Below are 27,539 nucleotides of genomic sequence, written 5' to 3'. Positions count from 1 at the left end.
TGTGGAAGGTTAAAACTCAGGAAGGCCGGTGAGGCCTGTGACCTAACGACCACCACACGTGGGAGCTCAAATTCAAGAAGGCCTGGTGAGGCCTATAACTTGATAATCACAGTAAGTGGAAACTCACAGCATGTAGGAGCTCACATTCAGGAAGGCCGGCGAGGCCTGTAACCAGACATGTGAAGGCTCCTAACCAAGAAGGCCTGGTGAGGCCTATAACCTGGCGACTACAGTATGTGGGAGCTCATATACAACCACAGTACGTGGGAGCTCATACTCAGGAAGGCCTGGTGAGGCCTCAAACCTGATAACCACAACATGTGGGAGCTCCTATTCAAGAAGGCCTGGTGAGGCCTATAACTTGATAACCACAGAATGTGGGAGCTCATATTCAACCACAGTAAGTGAGAGCTATACCCAGGAAGGCCTAGTGAGGCCTAAGACCTGATAACCACAGTATGTGGGAACTGATATTCAAGAAGGCCTGGTGAGGCCTATAACTTGATACCCACAGTAAGTGGGAGCTCATATTCAGCCAAAATATGTGGAAACTCTCATTCAGGAAGGCCTGGTGAGGCCTCTAACCTGATAACCACAGAATGTGGAGGCTCATATTCAAGAAGGCCTGGTGAGGCCTAAAAACTTGATAACCACTGAATGTGGGAGCTCACATTCAACCACAGTATGTGAGAGCTATACTCAGGAAGGCCTAGTGAGGCCTAAGACCTGATAACCACAGTATGTGGGAACTCATATTCAAGAAGGCCTAGTGAGGCCTATAACTTGATAACCACAGAATGTGGGAGCTCATATTCAACCACAGTATGTGGGAGCTCATATTCAAGAAGGCCTGGTAAGGCCTATAACTTGAAAACCACAGTAAGTGGAAGCTCACAGTATGTAGGAGCTCACATTCAGGAAGGCCGGCGAGGCCTGAAACCTGACATGTGAAAAACTCCTAACCAAGAAGGCCTGGTGAGGCCTATAACCTGGCGACTACAGTATGTGGGAGCTCATATACAACCACAGTACGTGGGAGCTCATACTCAGGAAGGCCTGGTGAGGCCTCAAACCTGATAACCACAATATGTGGGAGCTCCTATTCAAGAAGGCCTGGTGAGGCCTATAACTTGATAACCACAGAATGTGGGAGCTCATATTCAACCACAGTAAGTGAGAGCTATACCCAGGAAGGCCTAGTGAGGCCTCTGACCTGATAACCACAGAATGTGGGAGCTCATAACCAGGAAGGCCAGATGAGGCCTGTAACCTGACGACCACAGTATGTAGGAGCTCACCTTCAGGAAGGCCGGTGAGGCCTGTAACCTGACATGTGGAGGCTCGTAACCAGGAAGGCCTGGTGAGGCCTATAACCTGGCGACTATGGTATGTGGGAGCTCATATACAGCCACAGAATGTGGGAGCTCATATTCAAGAGGCTTAGTGAGGCCTATAACTTGATAACCACAGAATGTGGGAACACATATTCAGCCACAGTGCGTGGGAGCTCATATTCAGGAAGGCCTAGTGGGGCCTCTGACCTGCTAACCACAATATATGGGAGTTCAACCACAATATATATACATATTTTTAAAAAAGAGGACTGTCTGGTCAAGGAGGCCTGCAAAGGCCTACTACCTGCCATACAGCACCTCCAAAAATCTTATTTTTACCTTCTTACCAAACACATGCCCCCAAGCTCTATACAGGATACTCGGTCTGTAAGAGAAACAGAAATATGTTATTTGCGCACAAAAAACATTATACAAAGAAGACCAGACAGTACACCTGCGGCGTGTAAAGTAAAGACACGTCAGGAACTCTCTCTTTTCCAAAAGAGTACCTGGGTTAACCACTTACATGCCTGAAAGAGGCGCTTCTATTAACCAGGCTGAAGGGGGGGCCATCAGACATGATATTCATCATAGACCCAGCCCCAGGCCTGATGTAAGAGACGCCTGGGGAACATCAGAAGAAGGCATCCGGGGAGATCATCCCTAGCGCCGCTGAGTGCGCTTCTGCTGGATGACCTCCCTCAGATCCTTCTTCCTGCGGGAACTGCGTCTCCTCTGTGACCTACTCCGGACCGGAGGAGGCGCACGAGAAGAGACGCTGGCCCTCTGGGCCTGTCTATGGCCCTCAGACCCAGACTGGCTAGGCCTGCCCGCCTGTTTGGGCGCGGACTCGGATCTCAGCGGTATGCAGCGGTATGGCGGCAGCAGATTGTTTGGTAGCCCGGAGAGCCAGATCCGTGGTACGGCGCAGCTCAATAACCGCCTCAGGGGACAGTCCTGCCCCCTGGTCGAGATCCCGCAGCAGGTCGGCCTGGTACGCCTGTAACACAGCGAGTGTGTGCAGAGCAGCACCGGCCTGACCCGCTGCAGCGTATGCTCTGCCATTCAAGCGCGAAGTTGTTTTAAGCGGCTTGGATGGCAGGGTAGGAGCTCTTAGTGTCGATGCCTGCCCAGAGACGAGATAGTTAGCCAACGTCTCGTCAACGGGCGGCATCGACACATACCCATGCTCCGCAGCTCCATCCACAGCAGCGAAACTACCCCGCTGATGTGGATGAATACGAGCGGAGTACGGGTTCTTCCATGCCTTCTTGATCTCAGCATGGAGATCTGGAAGGAATGGAAGGCTCACCTGAGCTGGTGGCCTATGGCTGGAAAGAAACCGATCGTCGAGACGACCACGAGCGGTTTCTTCCCTGACGCGCCTCCACGGCAGCTGCAAACTGTCGGTGGCGCGCCCCATAACATCCACCAGCTCCGCATACACAGGGCAGGATGGTTGAGATGGCTCAGTATCTGCCAGACTGACGACATCAACCATTTCCTGCCCGTCCGGAAGAGCAGCAGCTGCAGACGTATTTGGTGATAGTGATAACACGTCATCATCTACCTGCAGCTCATTCTCGTCAGTGGACGAGCTGTCTGAGAGGTGAACCTCCCTCTCAAGACGCTCGGCCAGCTCCTTCTGAGACCCCCATGATGAGAGTCGCCGCTGAGCCTCAGCCCGAGCGGGACCCGCACCACGCGGCTCAGAAGCTGAACCCTCTTCCCTCGAGAAAAGGGTCAGACGAGAGCGGAGAGTCTTCAAAGAAAAACTCTCACAGTTCGCACAAAAAGCTCTCTCGAGAGCCTCTCGTGCATGCTCTTCACCCAAACAAACAACGCACAGATCGTGTGTGTCACCCGGCGTCAAGAACCTTGGGCACGGGTCTGCACACTTACGGAAGCCCTGCTTCTTCTCTGCACGTTTCATCTTAATATTCACTGTAAGCGATATTCTTACCAGACAAAAACAGTCCCTGAAGACGAAAAGATGTTGTCATGTATGCAAGGCTTCCCTTTATACATCCAGGTTGCGCGTTAATCAATCAAGCTGATGATTCACGGGCTGTCGCCGGTCAACATAATTGACGTGAGTTGATATTTATTTCAGACACCTGTCACGCCTGAGGCGTTCCCCATAGCGTCATTCTGACGTAGTGTAGAGTTCCCTTTCGAAAGGGAACCTTTATTTGTGCTTAAATGAGATAAAGTCCTGGATGTCTACTAATTTTCTACTCTTAAATGCTAGTAAAACGGAAGCTATTGTATTTGGGCCTCCAGTAGAAAATGAGGAAACATTGCTTAATGCGGAAAATATTTATTTTGAGATCAAACCTACTGTTAAGAGTTTAGGAATTACCCTAGATTCCGCCCTTAAGCTTGATAAACATATTAACACAGTGGTTAAATCTTGTTTTTACCACCTAAAGTTGTTATCCAGGGCCAAGTCTTTTCTATCGTCGAATGAGCTTGAAAGAGTACTAAATGCCTTCGTGCTATCCCGCCTTGATTATTGCAATTCCTTATATGTGGGATTGCCGCAGTTTTCTATTACTAGACTGCAAATGGTCCAAAACGCTGCTGCCAGATTTTTAACCGGGCTCCGCAAACGTGAACACATCACGCCAATTTTACGGTCGCTAAACTGGCTGCCGGTGCGTTATAGGGTCGATTTTAAAATATTGCTGTTTGTTTTTAAAACCTTAAATGGTATCGCCCCTTCATATTTATCTGAACTTTTGACAACAAACGTGTCTGTTAGGTGTTTACGTTCCTCCAGCAGTCGAAATCTGTCCCAGCCTCACTCTCGATTGAAGTCGCGAGGTGATCGTGCTTTTGCTGTTGTGGGTCCTAGGCTGTGGAATACCCTCCCAATTTCCCTGAGAACACTGACCTCCTTACTTGAGTTTAAACACAAACTAAAGTTATATCTTCTCGAACAGGCATTTCCTTGATTTTTTTTGACGAGGTTTTATATTATATTATGTTTCTGTCTTTCTGTTTTCTGTGTATTTTATGTAAAGCACAGTGGTCAACGTTGGTTGTGTTTACTTGTGCTATATAAATAAAGAAAGAAAGAAAGAAAGACATGCTACCCCCCTGGGAGATGTCATTAAGAAGCATGGCATTAGTTTATGCTGATGATACTCAGCTCTATATTTCTTTGCGCCCCGACAAAACTTACCAATTCACAAAATTAAAACTAATAATTTCCTATTATTTAATTCTGAAAAAAAAAGAAAAGTTTCTAATTATTGGAAAAAAAACCTCAGCACATAGTAACAGTTAGTTCATGCGTTCATGACCTCAAGGCTAGATTATTGTAATGCTCTACTGGGTGGTTGCCCTGCACACTTAATAAACAAACTCCAGCTGGTCCAGTTCTTACTAGAACCAGGAAGTATGACCATATTAGCCCGGTTCTGTCAACACTGCATTGGCTCCCTATTAAACATCGTATACATTTTAAAATATTGCTGATTACTTACAAAGCACTAAATGGTTTAGCTCCCTAGTAGAGTGGTGAGCTCCCTGAGTGAGCTCATAACGCATTATAGTCCTTCATGTCAATTGCGATCTCAAAATTCTGCCCAGTTGATAATAGTTGATAATCAAAATCAACTGCAGGCGGTAGAATTACTGTGTTTACTTGCAAATAGCCTACATGGTCACTTTGACACATAGATATGTATATTTAAATGTTCAACCCAATTAGGCGGCAAAAAGCACTCAGTTTAGTTCTCACATGCTTTATGAGCAGCAGCTTCATGTGTTTGTCAGACAGCACGTGCATATGGAGAAATTAGTTCTCTTTCGCTGCTCATTGCGCTTCAACGGTTTAAAATCACGTTTTTAAACCACAATGCTTAAAAAACTGCATGCAAATGATAAGCTTTCATGAACGTGCAGCACAGAAATGTCACATGAGTGTAACTGAGATAGAGATAGTCCAAAATCTCTACAGATCTCTGACTTACATTTTAGACAAGAGTTTTTGCATTTCGGCGATGAAAATAGTTCCAAACAAATCCATAGCAGAACTGAACAACGTTTCATTACTGAAATTATTCAGTTGCTTCGAACAAATTGGTTAAAAAAATTATTCTGTGACTCACTCATTAAGTGATTTTCCGCCACCTTACTGGCTGTTTTAGTTTCATATTTAAAATTATTTCAATTTATTTTCCATCTTATTTCTATATTTAAAATTATGTTTGGTGCATGGTGTTCAGAGGAAGTAATTTTTGTTTATTTGTGTTCAGTATTGGGTTTATTTCCCTCAAAAGTCTAAACATAGAGCCTTCCAAGCATCAACAAAACATTGAGAGTGGTTCACACAGATTCCATCAATTTCTTTCCAGTTCAACCTATAGCGAGGGGCATGGCTACTGTAGGGCAAGGCTGTGTTTGTATTTTGGCAATGAAAATAGTTCCAAACATATACATAACAGAACTGAGCAACGAGTCAAGTCAAGTCACCTTCATTTATATAGCGCTTTTTACAATACACATTGTTTCAAAGCAGATTTACAGTGATAATAGGAAATGAATGGAACAAAGATTGTTTTAGCTGTACAGCAGCTCTAGAAGAATTTGTCCAGTTTAAGTACGTTTTTCATTGATTCATTTCTGTTGTAAAAATCATTAGTTATAAACTTAGGGGCCACATCCACGAAAGCTTTTAATGCGTTCTGGCCGTTCATTTACACGACAACGGTGTTTGGTGGCCTGACACACACAGCGGTGTTTCGTTACTGTTTTGTTAAAATCAGCTGCTTCGAAAAAATTCAGTTTAGTTAATTATTCCCTAGACTCACTCATTAAGTGATTTGCCGCCACCTAATGGTGGTTTTAGTTTCATATTTAAAAGTGTAAAGTCTTATTTAAATATTCAAAATTATATTTTTACATTATTTTACATTTTACATTATTTTCAACATATTTATGCAGGTGTAATTGTACTAAATTCAAATGCAACTTCTGTGCCACCTTTGCAGTGCAAAGATGAATTTTGTTGTTATTGATTTAATTTGATTGGAGAACGTGGCTTCTGTAGAGGGCTGAGCCAGGAGGGGTTTAGCTGGTGGTAGACATTCAGCTGCTTTTATAGAAGCACAAACCAAAAATCGGTGCATTTAGACCTTCAAAGATTACACAAAACCGAACGTGTCATTGCGATGCTATGTGCAGCAACCAGTTCAGAAAGACAAATGTATCAGTTTATATTTACTTTGATGAGCCTCAAAGAGTTGTGGTGCATCATGTGAAAAAAACTGCACTCGGTTCAGATACGTCAGAAACGGTAAGCAAGATGCTTGCGGTCACTCTAGACAGAGTATTAGCCTACTCAATTGCTTACTAATGACACATAGCAACACAGCTAAAATTATTCCTAATATATTGGAACTTTTATTGAAAGTAGTCTATTTTTACCCGTTGAGACATGCCTTCACAAGCAGCCGTAAGAGCTGTGTTTGTGAAGTTTGAGTAAGGGGAGGCGCGACGTGCAGAAGGGGCATTTGCAAAGTTGTTTGAAAATATGCTTTATTTCTGTAATTCCGATTGGTGCCACTAGTATCACAGACATACTTTTTACAGTGTAGTTTTGAAGTCTGAATATATATTATACCTTTGAGGTCTCCCCAAAGGAATGTTTTGTCACAAACATAGAGATATCTAATACTTTCAAATGTCTTACTGTATGATAGTTGTTCATTTCCTGCAGAGTCTCAGCAAATGCTGCTAAACTGGACTGAGGAGAGAAAGAAAACACATCACACACTGCATTGCATCAACATGTCAGTGCTTCCAAAAATAGTCAAACAAAGAAGCAGAAAATCATATCTGACAACTCGCAGCCTGGACTTAAAAAAAACAAAAACAAAAAACAGGACCCTGTCCCAAATGGTACACTTGAAGTGCACTGATGCGGGGGCCTCAGCAGACTCCCAGAATGTTAGGGCTTAGGCCCAATTTAGGACAGGGCCATAGTTTGTGAGATGAATTACTAAAGAGTGTAAATTAGAAATAAGCAAGCAAAAAGAACAAAGATAAACAAAAAGCAAAAAGGACAGCTGGTCTGGGCTGTCTCTTACCCCGATGACCTCATCTCTGGTGGACTGCAAAGCCAGTTCTCTGATTCCATTCACAAACTGCTTGTTGGCCTGGTTATAAACTCTTCCAGCATCTATCATCCCTATACACAACTTCACCAGCTGTAAAACAGTGTATTCACATTCAGTAAATGCCACCTCACTGCATGCAGGAGTAAACACAAACACATACTTTTTCAAAGTTTCCAAGTTGATATAGAGGTTGCAGTGATAAAGAATTATGCTTATTAGTGATTGTCATCTTCTAAGTGATGTCAATGTACAAATGCTGGAATTTTTTTTTCACATTAATACATTTTGTTTATTTAGAATATTATTTTTATTATGATTTTAACAAAATCCAAAACAGACAATGACAGCAATCAATCAATCAATCAATCAATCAATCAATCAATCAATCAATCAATGTGGTTCAGCAAGAAACTAAAAACTGGTCCCCACATTTAGTCAAATTTGAGATGTTTTATACAATTCTTTGCAAATGTAAGTAAGATCAGAAAAAGAGGCCCCAAAATTTTCTTCCACAAAAACAGATTTTTTTTATTTTTTTTTTAAATTGCAATCATACCATATTGAATAGGTAACCATCTCTTTGGACTGAGGTACTCAAGCAAATCTGACCAACCAAGATTGGGTCAGGGAATAAAATGTCTTGGGTTACGATTGTAACCCTGGTTCCCTGAGAAGGGGACGAGACGCTGTGTCATCATCATTGATAATTTGGGAATGCCTCTGCATGATTGTGTCGTGAAGCACGTGTTCGAAATCAGTCCAAAGGTATGACGGAACATCACGGGCGGGTGACGTCAGGATCAGGAAGCTATAAAGCACACCCAGACCAAACATGGTTAGCTTCTAATAGGCCAAAGCAAGTCAGTCACATGGATACAGGGAGTATGGCAGGGAGACGCAGCGTCTTGCTTTTTTCTCATGGAACCTTGAGGTTCGGCGGCAACGTTTTTTGGTCCTGAGAAGAGGCTGGGCAGTCACGCCCCCGTGATAATTGGTGATAGAAAGCAAAGGGGGCGGAGCTGGATGTGATGCCATAATATGGGTGGTATTGAGCTGTGTACATTGCCTTTGGCTGATAATTGTGGGTCACTAGATGGGCTGTATGGCAATCTTTCGCTGGTAAATAGAATGAGCAGGCATTTGAGCAGTATGGCGTAGAGGGTATTTTGTTCCCATAGTGCCAACTCCATGACGCAGTGTAGAGTTTCACTTCGAAAGGGAACATCTCAGGTTACAAATGTAACCATGGTTCCCTAGGAAGTGGAACGAGACACTGCGTCGTGTGACGTCACTCGCACCTGTGACGTCACCTGACTGCGCTAGTCAACAATCAAGATTGGTGTGTAACACACATTGGCGTTCAGACACCGGCTCACGGGAGCGTTCCCATAACGTCAACTCTATGACACAGAGTCTCGTTCCCCTTCTCAGGGAGCGAAGAGACGTTTTTCAAAAGAAAAAATAAGTATTGAGCAAAAAAATATTTTTTTACTAATAAAAATAAAGTTGCAAAAGAAAAGTAATGAGAGAAAAATGGAGATCTATTTTCAGCAGTATTGAGTCAATTCCATGCTACATATATTTGCAAAACAAAGTATTGCAAAAGAAAATAAAGTTTTGCAGGAGAAAAATAAATTGAGTATAACATTTTTTGACAAATAAGAATAACGAATCGCAAAATATAAGCAAAATAGAGCAAAAATAAAGATATAATTATTTCCAAAAATCAATGCTGTAAAAGAAGCTCTTTAAAGCAATGATTCTGCAACGCATCTTTTCCATGGCTACACTTACTGTATAAATTAATTTGCAAGCTCCTCTTAGTCTGCATTTCAGTCAAGGATGAGTGCTTCACTTTTCTGTGCATTTCACTTTATAGCACTGTTTTGACATGGGGGTGAAGTCAATGGACTGGGGAGTGTACAACGGGCTTGGGAATGCCTCCCTCGAAGTTACGCAATCAGTTTGAGACGCCGATCACAACAGATCAAGGCACCATGGCTAAGCAGAGGCTTGTTTCTTGGATTGTTTCCTTTTATTTACAAGCATTAAAATGTGTATGGTTTTGTTTTGTTAACTAAATGTGTGTTAACTGTTTGCTTAAAGGTAGGGTAGGCAATTTTCGGAGAGGCTAGCAATTTAAAAAGCCTAATATTCCACCCTCCACTCAGAGCACTCGCCAAAGCCACGTCTCCTCCAAAATACATGAAAGTGTACAGCAGGGAGCAAACAAAAGTGTCACGAGAGACGGCGTTAAACTACCTCATGTCTCAAAGCACATAACATTACAATAATAATTAACATAAACAGCTTAAAGAGCACTGACCTGTACCACCTTACTGCTGCAGATTAATTTCAGTGTTGATAGTGTTGCCATTAAAACGCAGTTTGAGTCGCAAACCGCTCCGAGTATAACATGGCGGGTTTTCATTTCTTCCAAATTACAGTAGTTATGGCGTGAACACAGCATAAGCTTGTTGTTTTGGTTCAGGCGGAACTGTAAAAGATGGCTGCTGTTTCGGTCGTGGTGCTCAGTGACTGACGTCTGTCTAACTCTGCATAGCATGAAACTCACTGATGACGTGTGATGGTTGCGCGAGCAAGTGCGCAGAGATATAAAAATACATACGTTGTACATCATATTATTGCATTCGGACCAAATGCAATGATTGGACGAACATTTTAGGGTCCTACACCTTCCACAGATGATATATATATAAATTAGACCACTAAACTTTGTGATTGCTATCAGGATGTGAAGAGACTTTCAACCAGCATAACAAAAAATGTTTATAGAACAAGTTGTCTATCCTGCCTTTAAGTTAAAGAAGAGCAGTTGGTGGTTTTATCGGATACTCGCTAACATGAACATGTCTGAAATAGCTAGCATTTGCTGTTTATTTCTCTCAATGCACACACTTTTATACTGTTGATGCTGGATTCCTTTTTTTACTTTTATATATAATACTTACTGTTAACACTATAGTAGGGTGAATTTGTCTTTATTCTTTATTCAAATTACTTAATCTTTGATCACCAAATTGACATAAAAAAATCTCTTTCATGCCTTAAAATAGCTTGAATGTAACTCTACACCCATGCCTCATTTAGTATACGAGGTTCTACGAATATGTAAATTAGCCCTGCCTCCACTCACTCGCACCAGCTCAGAGATCCACTCGTTGACGATCACACGTTGACCTGATTGGTTACAAGGTAGTTTGTGACGTCAGAAACACCAGCGATTTCAAACCATATTTTTGAGTCTTTGGTTCACTGCAGTTTTAAGCAATGGTGTTGACTAATGAATTTGCACATGGTTTGTCTTAAAGCTGTCTTAGATACTGTAGAAGTATGTAAAAGTAACTTGACAAATTAAAAGGTTTAATACACAAGGTTAAATTTTCGACCTGTTTTGCTCTAAAATCCTATGTGGTAAATGGGAAATGAGATCGGGTAGGTCAGCCGTCTATATATTGTGAAGTAATTTAGTGTAATTGTAATTTAGTGTAATTTAGTAGGGCGACTAGCCAATTGATAGAGTTAGCACTGCGTTTCAACACAGTGCAGGGGAATGAAAATGCGGTAAGTTTTGAATGTTGTATGCTGAAAGCGTTTCCTCGATAATGAGAGTATACATGTAGGTGGTGTGTTAAAGAGTAAAGGGTGGTGTGTCTTTTCACGGTATTTCTAAACACCAAGTATACAAAGTTCAGACTTGCCAAGTTTGACAAAGGAGAACGAACTCCTGAGGACGGGAGGCGCAAATGTCCAGTAATTCTGCATACGGAACAGACAAACATAAAACGAAATATGTTATAAAACACCACTCTGTCTCTTTTCGTTTCATTTAAGAAATCTTAAACGTATTAATAGCCACACAAATATGGTTCAGGCAAAGCGTACATTGATTATCTTCACTGCATGTATATTTATAACAAAACGAAACATAAAACACAACCCTGCATCTTTTTGTTTATATTAAAAAAATATTAAACATATTAATATGTGGTTCAGGCAATATGTGCATATTAACTCTAATTATCTTCACTGTAATAAAATGAAATATGACATAAAACACAACACTGTCTCTTTTTGTTAAAAATCAGTTTTAATGATCAATAATAACCATTTTAAAGTACAAGTAAAAGGTATAAGAAGCTATACAATAAGAAATAAAGCAAACAATTTAGTCAAACGTACAAAGTCAGCGCATTAGTAGGCTACAAAGGTAAAGTTAAATAGCCTAAATATTAGTGCTGTCAATCGATTAATTTTTTTTTACTTGATTAATCACACATTTTCGATTAATCGCAATTAAACACACTTACGTTTTTTTTAGGTTTATAATGGTTTATATATTTTATAAAGTAATAATTTCACAGTTAATCTACAAATTAATGTAGAGGCAACAAAGACAGTATATTGTAAATACTTGTTTAATGGCATCTTTTTATGAATGAAGGTCAGTGTCACTAATACTAATACAGCTATTGATGTCTGGATACCCCCCCCCCCCCCAAAAAAAAAACATTTAAACATTAATAGCCATCCAATATTACAGTGTAATTGAAAGCTATATATATATATTTTAAAAACATTTAGGCTTAAAAAAAATATAACTTCTAGTTTAAGTGAACGTCAAACAATCCTCACATAAACCCATAATAAATGTCCTTTCCTGTCCTGTCTAAAAGGTAGGACATATACTGAAATTGAATAAAGTTATCAAACAGTCTGCAAAGCATAAATTATAAATTAAATATAGACCAATCCTTATTAAAGCTACAAACGTTCTTTAGTCAAGAGCAGTGAGCAATTGTCTCTGTTCCCTTTGTTCTTTGATTAACTTCACTGACAGACAGCATTAGTGGCGGCTGTCACTTTAAGACACTTTAAGATCTGATGTCTCAGTAGTGACACACAATTATGCCAAAATGTCTGTTTTGTCGTGTATCCTCATAAGAGCAGTCTTAAATGAGTTAAATAAAGTCTTAAATGAACGTAAGTTCGTGTGTGAGATCCGCGTCTCTGTCAGCAGCGGGACCCCGATCTTCAACCAGATGGAACTGGACAAATATTCTGAATGCTCCGATCCAATCTGACTTCTGACCTGTAATGCTGCCTGAATCATAATCATACACTTGTTTGTTCGTTGGCCAGAGGAGGACTGGCCCTCCGACTGAGCCTGGTTTCTCCCAAGGTTTTTTTTTATCCATTCTGTCACCTGATGGACTTTCGGTTCCTTGCCTTTGTCACCTTTGGCTTTTGGCTTGCTTAGTTGGGGACACTTAATATTCAACAATATTATTGATCTGCCTGCATTGACACCATTATATGAGAACTGAACTGAGTTGGACGATGACATCACTGTTTTCTCCAGAGTGGCTGTATAGATTAACTAAATTATCACATTTTTTACAACAGAAATGAAACATCACTGAACTTACTTAAGATGGACTATGACACTTTTTTATCTAGATCTTGTAAGACTGGAAAAACTGGAAGAGAGGACTCTTGTGCACCATTCAAGACGCAAGTCTCACCTCATCCTAATCTACATCTCTTTCCCTCTTCCCCCATTCCTTCTCTCTCATGCTGAGATTACCAAAATTCACCCCAGAATCTATATGGTTTAATGTGAATAATTATCGTACAGTATTACACATTTGGTATCATTTGAAATGTCTCAGTGCGACTGGTACAGAGGTATCATTCCCAAAAAAGCAAACCAAAAGGTAATAAGGTATATAAGAGTTTAGAGATAACTCGCACACAGAGGAGGGTGTGTCTTCCAGGCAAATGGCATCCTGCTCTCAAAGGTGTAAACTCAATGCAAATTCCCATTGTTAGCAAATGTTTCCATGTAAATCAACCTCTGTCCCCAGTAAGTCTGGGATGGTGATTAATGCAAATTCCCACTGTGAACTCATGTTTACATTTGAAAAGAGGTTTCTGCCTTGGTCTGAGTATTTAGGGAGATGCTGAAGAAGGCTCGGGGCGATTTGTAACTCAAATTAGCCCGTGATGCTGAGAGTGGCCAAGACTCTCAGCATCATGTATTTTCTAATGTCAGGTTCGCATCTCAGAACAGTACTTGGGCAGCGACTGATGACGTTTCACAAGTCCACAAGAACACAAGTACAGGCAAGAACACACACTGAGAAATGACCACTGAGTGTTTTGATTAATCGTTTGGAGAAGCAAGTACAATTGTTTGAGGCAGTCTGTAATTGAAACTGACATTTTGTGAAGAATTGTTTAAAGAAACAGCCTTGTTTGATGCGACCGGTTACTTGAGACTGGTAGTTGGCCACTGCAGGGATACTTGATTCTAAATTAATCGATGCAGGTATTAGAGTCTTACATGACATGAGATGTATGTTTTAAAAAACTGTAACGCCAGCAGCCATATCACCCTGTAGCCTAAGACTGGTTGCCCACTGAAGCTAAGCAGGACTGAGCCTGGTTAGTACCTGGATGGGAGACCTTCTGAGAAAAAACAGGTTGCTGCTGGAAGGGGGTGCTCACCCTGTGGTCTGTGTGGGTCCTAACGCCCCAGTGTAGTGACGGGGACACTATACTGTCAAAAGAGCACCGTCCTTTGGATGAGATGTTAAACCGAGGTCTTGACTCTCTGTGGTCATTAAAAATCCCAGGATGTCCTTCGAAATAGAGTAGGGGTAACCCCAGCACCCTGGCCAAATTTGCCCCTGTCCATCATGGCCTCCTAATCATCCCCATATACTGATTGGCTTCATTACTGTCTCCTCTCCACCAATAAGCTAGTGTGTGGTGGGCGTTCTGGCGCAATATGGCTGTGGTCGCATCATATGCTGCACATTAGTGGTGGTTGAGGAGATTCCCCCCTTCCATATGTGAAGCACTTTGAGGACCCAGAAAAAGTGCTATATAAATGTAATAAATTATAATTATTATAAAGTGGCGTGAGATCACTTTTTCAAGGACACATTTTTTCAGGCCTCATCTACAAAAATATTCATACTTGAACCATGGTGTAACGGTCACCAGCTGGAGTGCCCTTGAGAGCCACCAGAGGGCACTCCACATAAGACTATTATCACTCACAAACTACATTTCCCAATACTCACTGCCCGGACTCATCACTTATCACTGATCACATTCACCTGTACCTCATTCACTGATTGCATTCACCTGTCTCATCCTGTTAGTCTGTCTATTTATACCATGTTCATTCATTCACTCACCGCGAAGTCTTGTTTGTGTCACACTGCATTTCTGAGCATTCTCCTAGTTTTCGTGTTTCTTGGTTCTTGATATCTTGCCCTGTTCCCTGGATTACTCTCTTGCCTCTGGTCCCTTCCTGTTTGTTTGTTTTGTTTGTTTTGACTGCCTGCCTGTGTATGACCCTAGCCTGTACTTTGGATTACGCCTCTGGATTGCCCCAGCCAATAAAGCTGCATTTGGATCTCTCCCTTCGTGTCTCCGAGCAGTTCGTGACAGAAGACTTCGCCACACCCAGATCCAGCAGCAATGACAAACATGGACCCAGTAACTAAACTCTGCTCCATCTTCCAGGATGGTCGCCCCATAGAGGACTATGTGGGTGAGTTTGTGGCTTGTTGCCACCTGGCCCCACTGGACGACAGGGAACTCAGGGATTGTTTTTGGATGGGACTGGATCAGGACGTGAGTTTTTATTTGCCCGAGGTTGACCCCAGATGGACTCTGGCTCAATATATAGATTTTGTTTTGCTATTTTGTGGGTCTCCCTTCATAGTGGGCGAGGTTGAGCCCGCACCTCACGTCGCTTCTGCTGATCCAGAGACTGTTCACGTCGCTTCTGCTGATCCAGAGACTGTTCACGTCGCTTCTGCTGATCCAGAGACTGTTCACGTCACTTCTGCCGATCCAGAGACTGTTCACGTCACGTCTGCCGAGCCAGAGCTTCACGTCACGTCTGCCGAGCCCGCACTTCACGCCAGATCTGCCGAAGCCAAGGCAGTATGCGTCATGCCCGCCGCCCCTGAGACAGCAAGCGACATGCCCGCCAAGCTAGAGTCTTCACCGCTGGTTCCGTCCAGCACAGAGCCCTCTTCACCGCTGGTCCCGTCCAGCACAGAGCCCTCTTCGCCGCTGGTCCTGCCCAGCTCAGAGCCCTCTTCATCGCTGGTTCCGTCCAGCTCAGAGCCCTCTTCGCCGCTGGTCCTGCCCAGCTCAGAGCCCTCTTCGCCGCTGGTTCCGTTCAGTTCAGAGCCCTCTTCATCGCTGGTCCTGTCCTGCTCAAAGTCCTCTTCGCCGCTGGTCCTATCCAGCTCAAAGCCCTCGCTGACGCTGGTCCCGTCAAGCTCAGAGCGCGCTGATCCTGATCCAGAGACTGAGCTTCACGTCACTTCTGCCGATCCAGAGACTGAGCTTCACGTCAGTCCTGCCGAGCCAGAGCCAGAGCTTCACGTCAGTCCTGCCGAGCCAGAGCCAGAGCCAGAGCTTCACGTCAGTCCTGCCGAGCCAGAGCCAGAGCCAGAGCTTCACGTCAGTCCTGCCGAGCCAGAGCCAGAGCCAGAGCTTCACGTCAGTCCTGCCGAGCCAGAGCCAGAGTTTCAGGTCACGTCTGCCCGTCCAGAGTCTCGTCCCGCCGAGACTGAAATTGTTCCTGAGCCTGAATCTGATCCTGATACTGATCCTGACCCTGAATCTGTTCCTCTTCCTCTTTCTGCGCCTGTGTCCTCGGACAAGAGGGCCGACTCCACGCCTGTGTCTTCGGACAAGATGGCCGACTCCACGCCTGTGTCTTCGGACAAGATGGCCGACTCCACGCCTGTGTCTTCGGACAAGATGGCCGACTCCACGCCTGTGTCTACGGACAAGATGGCCGAATCCACGCCAGTGTCTCTGGACAAGATGGCCGCCGCCGAGCCAGTGTCTCTGGACAAGATGGCCTCCACCGATCCAGTGTCTGTTCAAGTCACGTCTGCCGAGCCAGTGTCTCCGGACAAGATGGCCGCCGCCAAACCAGTGTCTCCAGACAAGATGGCTGCCACCGAGCCAGTGTCTCTGGACAAAATGGCCGCTGCCACGTCGACTGAGCCCTCAGCAGAGATAGCCGCCGACATGCCTGAACCTGAGCCCTCAACAGAGATCTGTCACGCTGTCACGCTGTCTGTTCCTGTCCTTGAGCCGGTCCCTGTGTCTGTTCCTGTCCCTGTGTCTGTTCCTGTTCCTGAGCCGGTGTCTGTTCCTGTGCCCTGGCCGCCTGAAGGGTCGTCTCCGCCCTGGCCGCCTGAAGGGTCGTCTCCGCCCTGGCCGCCTGAAGGGTCGTCTCCGCCCTGGCCGCCTGAAGGGTCGTCTCCGCCCTGGCCGCCTGAAGGGTCGTCTCCGCCCTGGCCGCCTGAAGGGTCGTCTCCGCCCTGGCCGCCTGAAGGGTCGTCTCCGCCCTGGCCGCCTGAAGGGTCGTCTCCGCCCTGGCCGCCTGAAGGGTCGTCTCCGCCCTGGCCGCCTGAAGGGTCGTCTCCTCCCTGGCCGCCTGCACGGTCGTCTCCGCCCTGGCCGCCTGCACAGCCTGCTCCGCCCTGGCCGCCTGCACAGCCTGCTCCGCCCTGGCCGCCTGCACAGCCTGCTCCGCCCTGGCCGCCTGCACAGCCTGCTCCGCCCTGGCCTTCCGCCCTGCTGGAGTCTTCAGGTCCTCTTCCGCTGCACGGGCCTGGCCCTCCATCCCGCCCCCGGGTCCGCCTCCGCTCCACCTCCCTCCTGGACAGTTTTAGGAGCGTCTGGAATCCGCTCCTTAAAGGGGGGGCTATGTAACGGTCACCAGCTGGAGTGCCCTTGAGAGCCACCAGAGGGCACTCCACATAAGACTATTATCACTCACAAACTACATTTCCCAATACTCACTGCCCGGACTCATCACTTATCACTGATCACATTCACCTGTACCTCATTCACTGATTGCATTCACCTGTCTCATCCTGTTAGTCTGTCTATTTATACCATGTTCATTCATTCACTCACCGCGAAGTCTTGTTTGTGTCACACTGCATTTCTGAGCATTCTCCTAGTTTTCGTGTTTCTTGGTTCTTGATATCTTGCCCTGTTCCCTGGATTACTCTCTTGCCTCTGGTCCCTTCCTGTTTGTTTGTTTTGTTTGTTTTGACTGCCTGCCTGTGTATGACCCTAGCCTGTACTTTGGATTACGCCTCTGGATTGCCCCAGCCAATAAAGCTGCATTTGGATCTCTCCCTTCGTGTCTCCGAGCAGTTCGTGACACATGGTTGCAAGCCTCATTCACAAAAATATTCATACCTGAACCATGGTTGCAGGCCTCATTCACAAAAATATTCATACCTGAACCATGGTTGCAGGCCTCATTCACAAAAATATTCAACCATATGAACCATGGTTCAGGTATGAATATTTTTGTGAATAGTACATGTTTGTAAGTTATTTTATTTTATTTTTTTATTTTTTTATTTATAAGTTTATTTGTATAGGAACAGTACAAAATCAGGTCCCTAGAAAGGCTTCTAAACAAAATAAAAAATAAAAACAAAAAATAAAACTACTACTCATAGAATAAAACTACCACAATATGTCACTTATAGACATTCAAATACCTACCTAAATTATACATATTAGAATGGAGCTTTCAACTCTAGCATTAAAAAAAACTTTAACATTACTTTTACACACAAAAATTATTACATTTAAATATGCGTGCAGTTCTGTTTTTTTTTTTTTAAACCACCGCTTTACCTTGTAAAGGACTTTATTTAAGTATTGCCTTAAACTCATTTGGCAACAGGTTCCAGAGTTTGGAGCCCTCAACAGAAAAGGCTCTTTTCTGACAAATTCCCCTACAAATGAACAGACATGGGCAGTATTTCAATTAAATGTATTTTAAATACGTATTTAATTACTTTAGTGTATTTTGTAATTTGTATTTTGCAGGTGTGGAAAAAATAAAATGTAGTTTGTAACAAAATATTTTGAGGGAGTGTATTTAGAGTATTTCAAATACTTAAATACTTAAATAAATCACCATATGCTTATCACCATAGTAAATGATTTTGCCATATTTTCGGTCTGATGTTGGCAATGGCAATGTCCAGGTTAGATGCACGAAAATCACGTGACACCCTGTAGACCGGGCTCCCTCCAAGAAGTGAATGAGTTTTGAACCCCTACGGGTGACGTCACGGACACTACGTCCATATTTTTTTACAGTCTATGTTTTGAACACAGGAGAAGAAGTGGTGCTGCTCCTCTTAAAAACGGCATTAAAGGGATAGTTCACCCAAAAATAAAACTTTTGTCACCCTTTTATTGTCTTTGTGGCCAACTTCTTTTACTGAACACAAAAAAATATATTTTGAAGAATGTCTGTAATCAAACAGTTGACAGTAGCCTAGCCATTGACTTCCATAGAATTTTTTTTTCCTACTATGGAAGTCAATGGCTTCCGTCAACTGTCTGGTTACCAACATTCTTCAAAATATCTTCTTTTTACTTCAACAGAAGAAAGAAACTCATACAGGTTTGGGACAACATACGGATAAGTAAATGATGACAGAATTTTTCTTTTTGGGTGAACTTACCATCCCTTTAAGGTAAAGTGTTTTGTGAAAAATATACAGTCTACACACACACACATATTGCACACTGAACGGCATTATAGAGAAAATAATTGTGCCTTATGAGATCAATGCACTGTGTTGTCATTCATAAAAGGACCTCATACCTATTATGAAACAGCTGTCTTTCGTAACTCCACTGAAATCTCCATGCTAAGCAAGCGTTCACAATATATCTGCAGGTTTTACACGTTTTTAAATGTATTACATATGAGAAATATTGATATTCCGTCGGATTTTGTATAAAATAATCACCAATCCTAGCCTGGGTGCCAGCCGAACCCCGCCCACAACATTTTTTGGTCAGGAAGTTCGGTCTGGACTCGATCCGTTGAGGAGTAATTATGCTCGGCTCCCAGAAGGCCAAGCCAATCAAATTGCCAGGGCGGGCTTTAATCGATGATGGACAGATGATCTGCGGTTACGTAATCACCCACATCACCAAAGGTTTTCAACAAAGATGACTGCAGCAGGAGAATTGAGATGTTTAGATTCCGCTATCACGTCTGTTATAAAAGAAATCGACAGCGCATTAATTTTAAAAGACGAACAGAGAACCGCAATCAAGGCATTTGTCGATCGGAAATATGTGTTTGCCGTCCTTCCTATGGGATTCGGCAAAAGTTTAATTAATCAGCTGACTCCGATGGTCGCTAAGAAGATGGGACGCAATGAAAACCCTGTGGTCACTGTGGTTTCTCCTTTGGTCGCCCTCATGGAGTGCTTTATTATTACTTTACTCATTACTTTACTACTTCCTGTGAGTGTGCAGTTGAGCTCTGTTGACAACTATGCGTCGCTCAACATACGTCACTTACTGCGTTGCTCTGATTGGTTGTAGGTCTATCCAATTGTGTGCAGAGTTTTTTTTTTCATGGTTCGGTTAAGACACGCCTCATAATCAAAGCCCTATGGAGCAGTATCAGACTCACATTCTGCCTAGAATATGAGTATGACGAAGTCAGGCTACATCAATCCTATTGTTTTTCAATAATTGTGCATGCAGCGCGATTCTACTATGGAAAAGGCATACGCGATCAGGGCAGTTAGAGTCTTGTGTGTAAAACAAACCCACACATATTATGATTAATATGATTAATCATATATATTATGATTAAAATGGAATTTTGAAAAAAAATACTTAAGATCATTGTGGGAGTATTTTTGTATTTTCAAAATACTAATTACTTGTATTTTATTTAAATACATTTTTCACATCAGTATTTTGTATTTTATTTTGTTACATTTCATGAGCCAGTATTTGTAGTATGTAACAAAATAGTTTTTGATGTATTTGTGCCCACCTCTGGCTATAATCTCATAAATTGTTGTGATAACATGCTAGCTAGCCCTTATGCACCTGTTACCAGGAGTGAGCGATTATGTTTTTGAGCTATTTTAAAAGTAAAGATCATTGGAATGAAGGGCATTTGATACCAAATCAAAGAAGGTGAAGTGACAGGTTTGATCAAAGAAATGAGGGATTAAACGGTGTGAATGGAAAGGTATCAGACAAAAAATATATAAAATTAGAGCCACTTCCTGGCCTGAGAGGTGTGTATGTGTGCAATTTCATAATGCACCATACTTGTCACCATTCTGTTCAGTTTATTTTCGTTTTCATGGACTTTCAGTTTGTTTTCATTTGTCACGTCTTCTTTGTTCAGATTACCGTCACTCATCTGTCTCCTTAGTTACCATCATTATTAGTTCATTTGTGTCAGCTGTGTCTAGTTTATCACCTTATTATCTTTAGTATATTAGTTTCGTTGTATCCTGATTTCCTGATCCGGTCACCATTATAATCAGTGTGTGTGTAACCCTGTTGCCTGTTCGGATCGCTACCTATGAGAAGTAAACTTTGTGTTGGAACCTTCTTCTGTGTCTTTGTCTGCCTGCCTGCACACACTGGTACAATATTATGGTGTGGACAATAAGTAGGCATATTATTTATACAAGTAAACAAAAGAATCCATCAACAGTATAAAAGTGTGCACATTGAGAGAAATAAACAGATGCTGGCTAATTCAGACATGTTCACATTAGTGAGTTTCTCTAACTTTAACTTAAAGGGATACTCCACTTTAAAATGAAAATTCTGTCATCATATACTCACCCTCATGTTGTTTCAATCCTTTATGAATTTCTTTCTTCTGCTGAACAGAAAGGAAGATATTTAGAAGAATATCAGTAACCAGACAGTTTCTGGTCTCATTGACTTCCATAGTATATTTTTTTCCTACTATGGAAGTCAATGAGACCAGAAACTGTCTGGTTACTGACATTTTTCTAAATATCTTCCTTTCTGTTCAGCAGAAGAAAGAAATTCATACAGGTTTGAAACAACATGAGAGTGAGTATACAGTATGTATGATGACAGAATTTTCATTTTAAAGTGGAGTATCCCTTTAAGAAAACGATGTTAATACACATTTTTTTTTTAACAAAATGAAACCATGCACATTTTAATGCTAGTAAATAAAAGGAAGCGGTCCATTGCATGCCTCTGGTCAGCCATGGTGCCCGTTGTACACTCCCCAGTCCCTTGACTCCACCCCCATGTCAATACAATGCCATAAAGTGAAACGCAAAAGGAAAAGGGTATAGCGAGATCAAACTTGACTGAAATGCAGATTAAGAGGAGCGTAGCAAATGAATTTATAGGTGGGGCCATGGAAAAGATGTGGTGCAGAATCATTGTTGCTAAAAAAAAAAGAAAAAAAAAGAAAGAACCAAAGTCCTTAAGCTTCATTTACAGCAGTTCATTTTTTATTAATTAGCCTATATCTTTTAATTGTTGAGCTATTTTATTTATATTTTGTGTTTCTTTATTCTTGTTTGCAAAACTTTTTTTCTCTCAATACTTAATTTTTCTTTTGCAATTATTTTTCTTTGCAAAAAACATTTTAACTCAATCATTTATTTTTCTCTTGCAAAACTATTTTCTTTTGCAATACTTTAATGTTTTAAAAATACATGTGGAATGGAATTGACTGCTGCACATAGATCCTCCATTTGTCTTTTGTGGAACCAAACCCGTGACAAACCAAATTGCATATTTTTGCTTAGTTTGGGTCTCTGAATACAATTCAGGGTGTTTTTTCCTCCTCAAGTATTGAGCACCATATTCTCCTATATCATATTAAATGAGCCATAAAAGCATCATGTATCCAAATATGATACTCAAACAAATGCAAACTTTTTAAATATTTTTTTAAATATATTTTGTGCAAAGGTTCAATGAACTGTTTTATTTTTTATCTACAGTAAATGTTTTTTTTTTTCTTTTCTTTTTTACATATTTCATATGCCAGGCCTTTACAGGGTGTAATAAAAAAACATACCTTGTCAAGTTTTGACTCCAGTTCTCCATAGTCTCCCTCCACTTCCTCTATTGTGGCCCTGCAAAACATCATACCAGAAATTACTTGATAGTCAAAGTAAACATCTAACAATTTGCATGCAAATTTTAATAATTTGAAGGAAAAACGTCAGTGAATTTATGCAGCACAAATTTAAAGCCTCCAATTGTTTGCCTTCCCCTTTTCCATCCATTTGAGCAGTGGTTTTCAGTCCCAGTCCTGGGGACCCACCACTCTCTCTTATCTGAGACACACAGTTCAGTTCATGGAGCTCTCTGATGATCTAAATCTGGGGCCGTTTTCACAAAACATTTGATCTTACCACTTACCACTAAATAGCAGTAAAAGTTCTTAGGTAAGAGTTTCCTCTTAAACCCGATTCACAAAGCTACTGAGATCAACTTTTACTAAGGAATAGAGAAAAGTCTTAAAGGTGCCATTGCATGGATTATTTTAGAATGTTTCCTGGGGTGCCCTTATAATGTTAGTATGTTTTTTAGATCAAAATTTGTTATAATTTAGAAATAAAAGGCATTTTTCCTAGCCTGATTTTAGCCTCTGATTTGAACACTCTGTTTGAAGGGGCGTGTCTGCTGTGAGACTTCAGTGTAAACGCCCACTGCTGTGATTAGCTGCTGTGAGACTTCAGTGTAAGCCTGTTGATCACGTGAATGAAGATCTTATCATTGCAACCATAGATTGCAACACAGTTTCTGCACTCTCACTAATGATTTCACCAATGCAAACATGATGTACGTACAGTAAGAGCTTCGTTGTGCAGTGTAACAGTGTCATTGATTTCATAACGAGTTTTGGCAAGTGTCCAGATAAACTCGCGTTGTGTGATTGTGTGATTGACAGCTTGGGCGACTGTAAAGGGATTGTTCTTTGATCGCTATCTGTATATTAATCACAGTTTAAGTAAGATTATTTTCATCCTACCAAGAGAAACCATGTGAAGTTGATCGTTTAGTCACTGGCTTGATTTACTGATACATAAACAGTATTGAACGACTTTGAGAGAAAGATTTTCTGTCTGAACTTGAACAATTACACATCAGACATTCACATAACCCACTGGTTCTTCAGAGGCTCGGATGAAGGAACTAAAAAAATACCTTTGTGTTCATTTGTACATCCAAACACTGAGCAACTGCCATGCTTCGCAGTTCGCTCGTTTGCAAGCCATGATGTCTCTCGAAGAAAAATGATTCGGACAATGATTCGGCTGCGCAATTTCGCCTGGCCTTGAACATGGGCTGGCATATGCAAATTTTTGGCGGCGTACATATTAATGATCCCAACTGTTGCATCACAGTCGGTGTTATGTGGAGATTCGCCTATTTTTTAGGGGTGTTTTTCAAAAACGAGATTTAAATAAGAAGGAGAAAACAATGGTGTTTGAGACTCACTGTATGTCATGTACATGTACTGAACTCTTGTTATTTAACTATGCCAAGATAAATTAAATTTAAAATTCTAGGGCACCTTTAAGCTAAGAGAAAGGGCGGGGTTTACCTCATTGCTATGGATGATGTCAACACACTTACTAACAATGCACACAGTGATTGGCTGATGGGGGAGGGATCTCTGTCAGTGATTTAATCATATAAATATTGTAGAACGAGGTAGCTGTCACGATCCACACATACAGGAAAGGGAGAGAAACAGGTGGATCCAAAAACAGCAATTTTATTAGTAGGGCAATCCAATTCGTCGTCATCCATGCAGGGGTCAAAATCCATATTAGCAGTCCAAAGATACAAATTAAACAAACAAGGAACAGAACAAGAACAGACGAGGAACAGACTTGCGAAGTGTCAGTGACATATAACAAGGACTCCGTAACACATACTAAAACAGACAGGGTATAAATACACAGGTACATGACAATACTAATGGGGAATAGGCTGAGTGTAATAATGAGTGACAAGGGACAGCTGAGTGCAATGAAGAGACAAGGATCGTGGGGAATGTAGTTCAAATGTGACATACACCGTGGGGAAGGAGGACATCTAGTGGTGACCCAGGGAACACAACCCAGACACTGTGACATAACCCCCCCTCTACGGAGCGGCTACCAAACGCTCCAAGACGTGACAGACAAAACAAACGTTCAGGCGGGAGGTGGACTGGTGGAGGATCAGGGGGAGGGATGGGGGGCCAGGTCCATGGAGGGAAACGGGGACAGGGAGTGACAGTCCATCTGGCAGCCAGGGCGGAGACGACAGTTCATCGGGCGGCCAGGGCGGAGACTCTCCCTCAGGCGGCCAGGGCGGAGCGGCCAGTTCATCGGGAGGCCAGGGCGGAGACTTTCCCTCGGGCGACCAGGGCAGAGCGAACAGTCCATCTGGCGGCCAGGGCGGAGACTTTCCCTCAGGCAGCCAGGGCGGAGACGACCCCTCGGGCGGCCAGGGCAGAGACGACCCCTCGGGCGGCCAGGGCGGAGACGACCCCTCGGGCGGCCACGGCACTGGAACAGACACCGGCTCAGGCACTGGAACAGACACCGGCTCAGGCACTGGAACCGACACCACCGGCTCAGGAACAGACACCACCGGCTCAGGAACAGACACCACCGGCTCAGGAACAGACACCACCGGCTCAGGAACATACATCGGCTTGGCGGCGGCCATCTTGTCCGAAGACACATGCTCGGCAGACGTGGCGTGAACAGTCTCTGTGGCGGCCATCTTGTCCGAAGACACAGGCCCGGCAGACGTGACGTGAACAGTCTCTGTGGCGGCCATCTTGTCCGAAGACACAGGCTCGGCAGACGTGACGTGAACAGTCTCTGGACCGGCAGACGTGACGTGAACAGTCTCTGGCTGGGCAGACGTGACGTGAACAGTCTCTGGCTGGGCAGACGTGACGTGAACAGTCTCTGGCTGGACGTGAACAGTCTCTGGCTGGGCAGACGTGACGTGAACAGTCTCTGGCTGGGCAGACGTGACGGATCGCTGGGGTGGTGCAGGCAGTGCGAGCAGCTCGGGCGGGGCCAATAGAGCATGACGTCTGGGCGGCGCGGGCAGAGCAAGACGCCTGGGCTGTGCGGGCAGAGCAAGACGCCTGGGCGGTGCGTCAGGGACGGCAGTCACCTCCGGGATGGTCTCCGTGTTAGGAGCCACCGGACTCGGGATCACCGGACTCGGGACCACCGGAACAGGGACCACCGGAACAGGGACCACCGGAACAGGGACCACCGGAACAGTTACGGAGGGAGCCTTTCTCCTCCTCCTGTGTCTTGGAGCCACCGGACTCTGGACCACCGGAACTGGGACCACCGGCACTGGGACCACCGAACTCGGGACCACCGGAACTGGGACCACCGGAACTGGGACCACCGGAACAGGGACCACCGGAACAGTTACGGAGGAGGTCTTCCTTCTCCTCCTCTGTTTCCGATGGCAATGTGTAGGTTCTGAGCTGGGCGGAATCAGTGGCGAAGGGTGCTTAGGGGAATTCAGCGCCATGGCCTCTTCAGTCTGGCAGGCCCATAAAGCCAGGCCCTGAAAAATGTTCATGCTGCTGGATCCATTGTGTGACGGAGTCCTTCTGTCACGATCCACACATACAGGAAAGGGAGAGAAACAGGTGGATCCAAAAACAGCAATTTTATTAGTAAGGCAATCCAATTCGTCGTCATCCATGCAGGGGTCAAAATCCATATTAGCAGTCCAAAGATACAAAATAAACAAACAAGGAACGGAACAAGAACAAGAACAAGAACAAGAACAAGAACAAGAACAAGAACAAGAACAAGAACAAGAACAAGAACAAGAACAAGAACAAGAACAGACTTGCGAAGTGTCAGTGACATATAACAAGGGCTCCGTAACACATACTAAAACAGACAGGGTATAAATACACAGGTAAATGACAATACTAATGGGGAATAGGCTGAGTGTAATAATGAGTGACAAGGGACAGCTGAGTGCAATGAAGAGACAAGGATTGTGGGGAATGTAGTTCAAATGTGACATACACCGTGGGGAAGGAGGACATCTAGTGGTGACCCAGGGAACACAACCCAGACACTGTGACAGTAGCATGTTGCCATATTCAAATAAAGATTTTAAAATAAAAATATTGCTACATAAAAACTTTCAAATGTACTCTAAGCCTCATTTATCACCCCTCAAGAACAATTGCAGTGCTTTACAACTATAGGACAGGAAGATCTAAATAAACTTATCATTGCATCTAAACCAACATGTATATTAGATCCAATACCCACTAAACTACTGAAAGAATTGTTATCTGTAGCAGAAGAACCTCTTCTCAATATTATTAACTTGTCTTTATCTCTAGGTCGTGTTCCAAGACCGTTCAAGTTGGCAGTTATTAAGCCTCTCATTAAGAAACCACAATTAGATCAAAATGAATTAGCAATTACAGACCAATTTCAAATCTTCCATTTATGTCTAAAATACTAGAAAAAGTTGTCCGCTCAATTGTGCTCTTTCTTTGCTCGAAAATTGTATCTATAGCTTGTTAAAATTACAAATGACTTACTTATAGCTTCTGACCAAGGCTGTATCTCAATACTAGTTTTACTTGATCTTAGTGCTGTGTTCAGTACTATAGATCATAAAATACTCTTAGATCGACTACAAAATTACACTGGTATTCAGGGAAAGGCATTAAGCTGGTTTAGATCGTACCTATGAGACGGTTACAATTTTGTCTATTTAAAAGGGCAAAAATCTAAGATAACATCAGTAAATTATGGAGTGCCACAAGGATCTGTGTTAGGCCCTCTGCTATTTTCAATATATATGCTGCCACTTGGTAATATTGGTAATACTTGGAAAATCATATTTCATATGTTACAAAAACAGCCTTCTTCCACCTCAGAAACATCGCTAAGCTATGGAACATGCTATCTGTTTCTGATGCAGAAAAGTTAGTTCATGCATTCATGACCTCTAGACTAGATTACTGTAAAACATTACTAGCTGGTTGTCCTGCATCCTTGATAAACAAGCTACAATTAGTCCAAAACTCGAACTCGGGTCACTCGAGTGGCCCACAAGGGCAGATGATGGGACATTATTTTCAACTTGACCGCAATGTTTTGTAATTCTCCATTATTCAATGCATTTT

The 27,539-nt window shown here is 43.0% G+C and overlaps 1 protein-coding gene across 1 annotated transcript in view; it reads right to left on the bottom strand.

The window, feature by feature from the left end:
• The window catches only part of acap2a (ArfGAP with coiled-coil, ankyrin repeat and PH domains 2a), a 98,619-nt gene that overhangs the window by 66,477 nt on the left and 4,603 nt on the right, over positions 1 to 27,539 (bottom strand). Inside the window, exons 2-4 of the mRNA XM_084120210.1 lie at positions 22,416 to 22,473; positions 7,433 to 7,552; positions 7,036 to 7,089 (exon numbers count right to left, since the gene is read on the bottom strand). Of these exons, the coding sequence (XP_083976336.1) occupies positions 7,036 to 7,089; positions 7,433 to 7,552; positions 22,416 to 22,473 (232 nt within the window). The remainder of the gene's footprint in view (positions 1 to 7,035; positions 7,090 to 7,432; positions 7,553 to 22,415; positions 22,474 to 27,539) is intronic.

This window comes from Abramis brama (assembly GCF_963993115.1).
Source record: "Abramis brama genome assembly, chromosome: 7".
NCBI lineage: Eukaryota > Metazoa > Chordata > Actinopteri > Cypriniformes > Leuciscidae > Abramis > Abramis brama.
The sequence above is the reverse complement of the archived record's forward strand: the minus strand, read 5'-3'. Positions and strand labels throughout refer to the sequence as shown.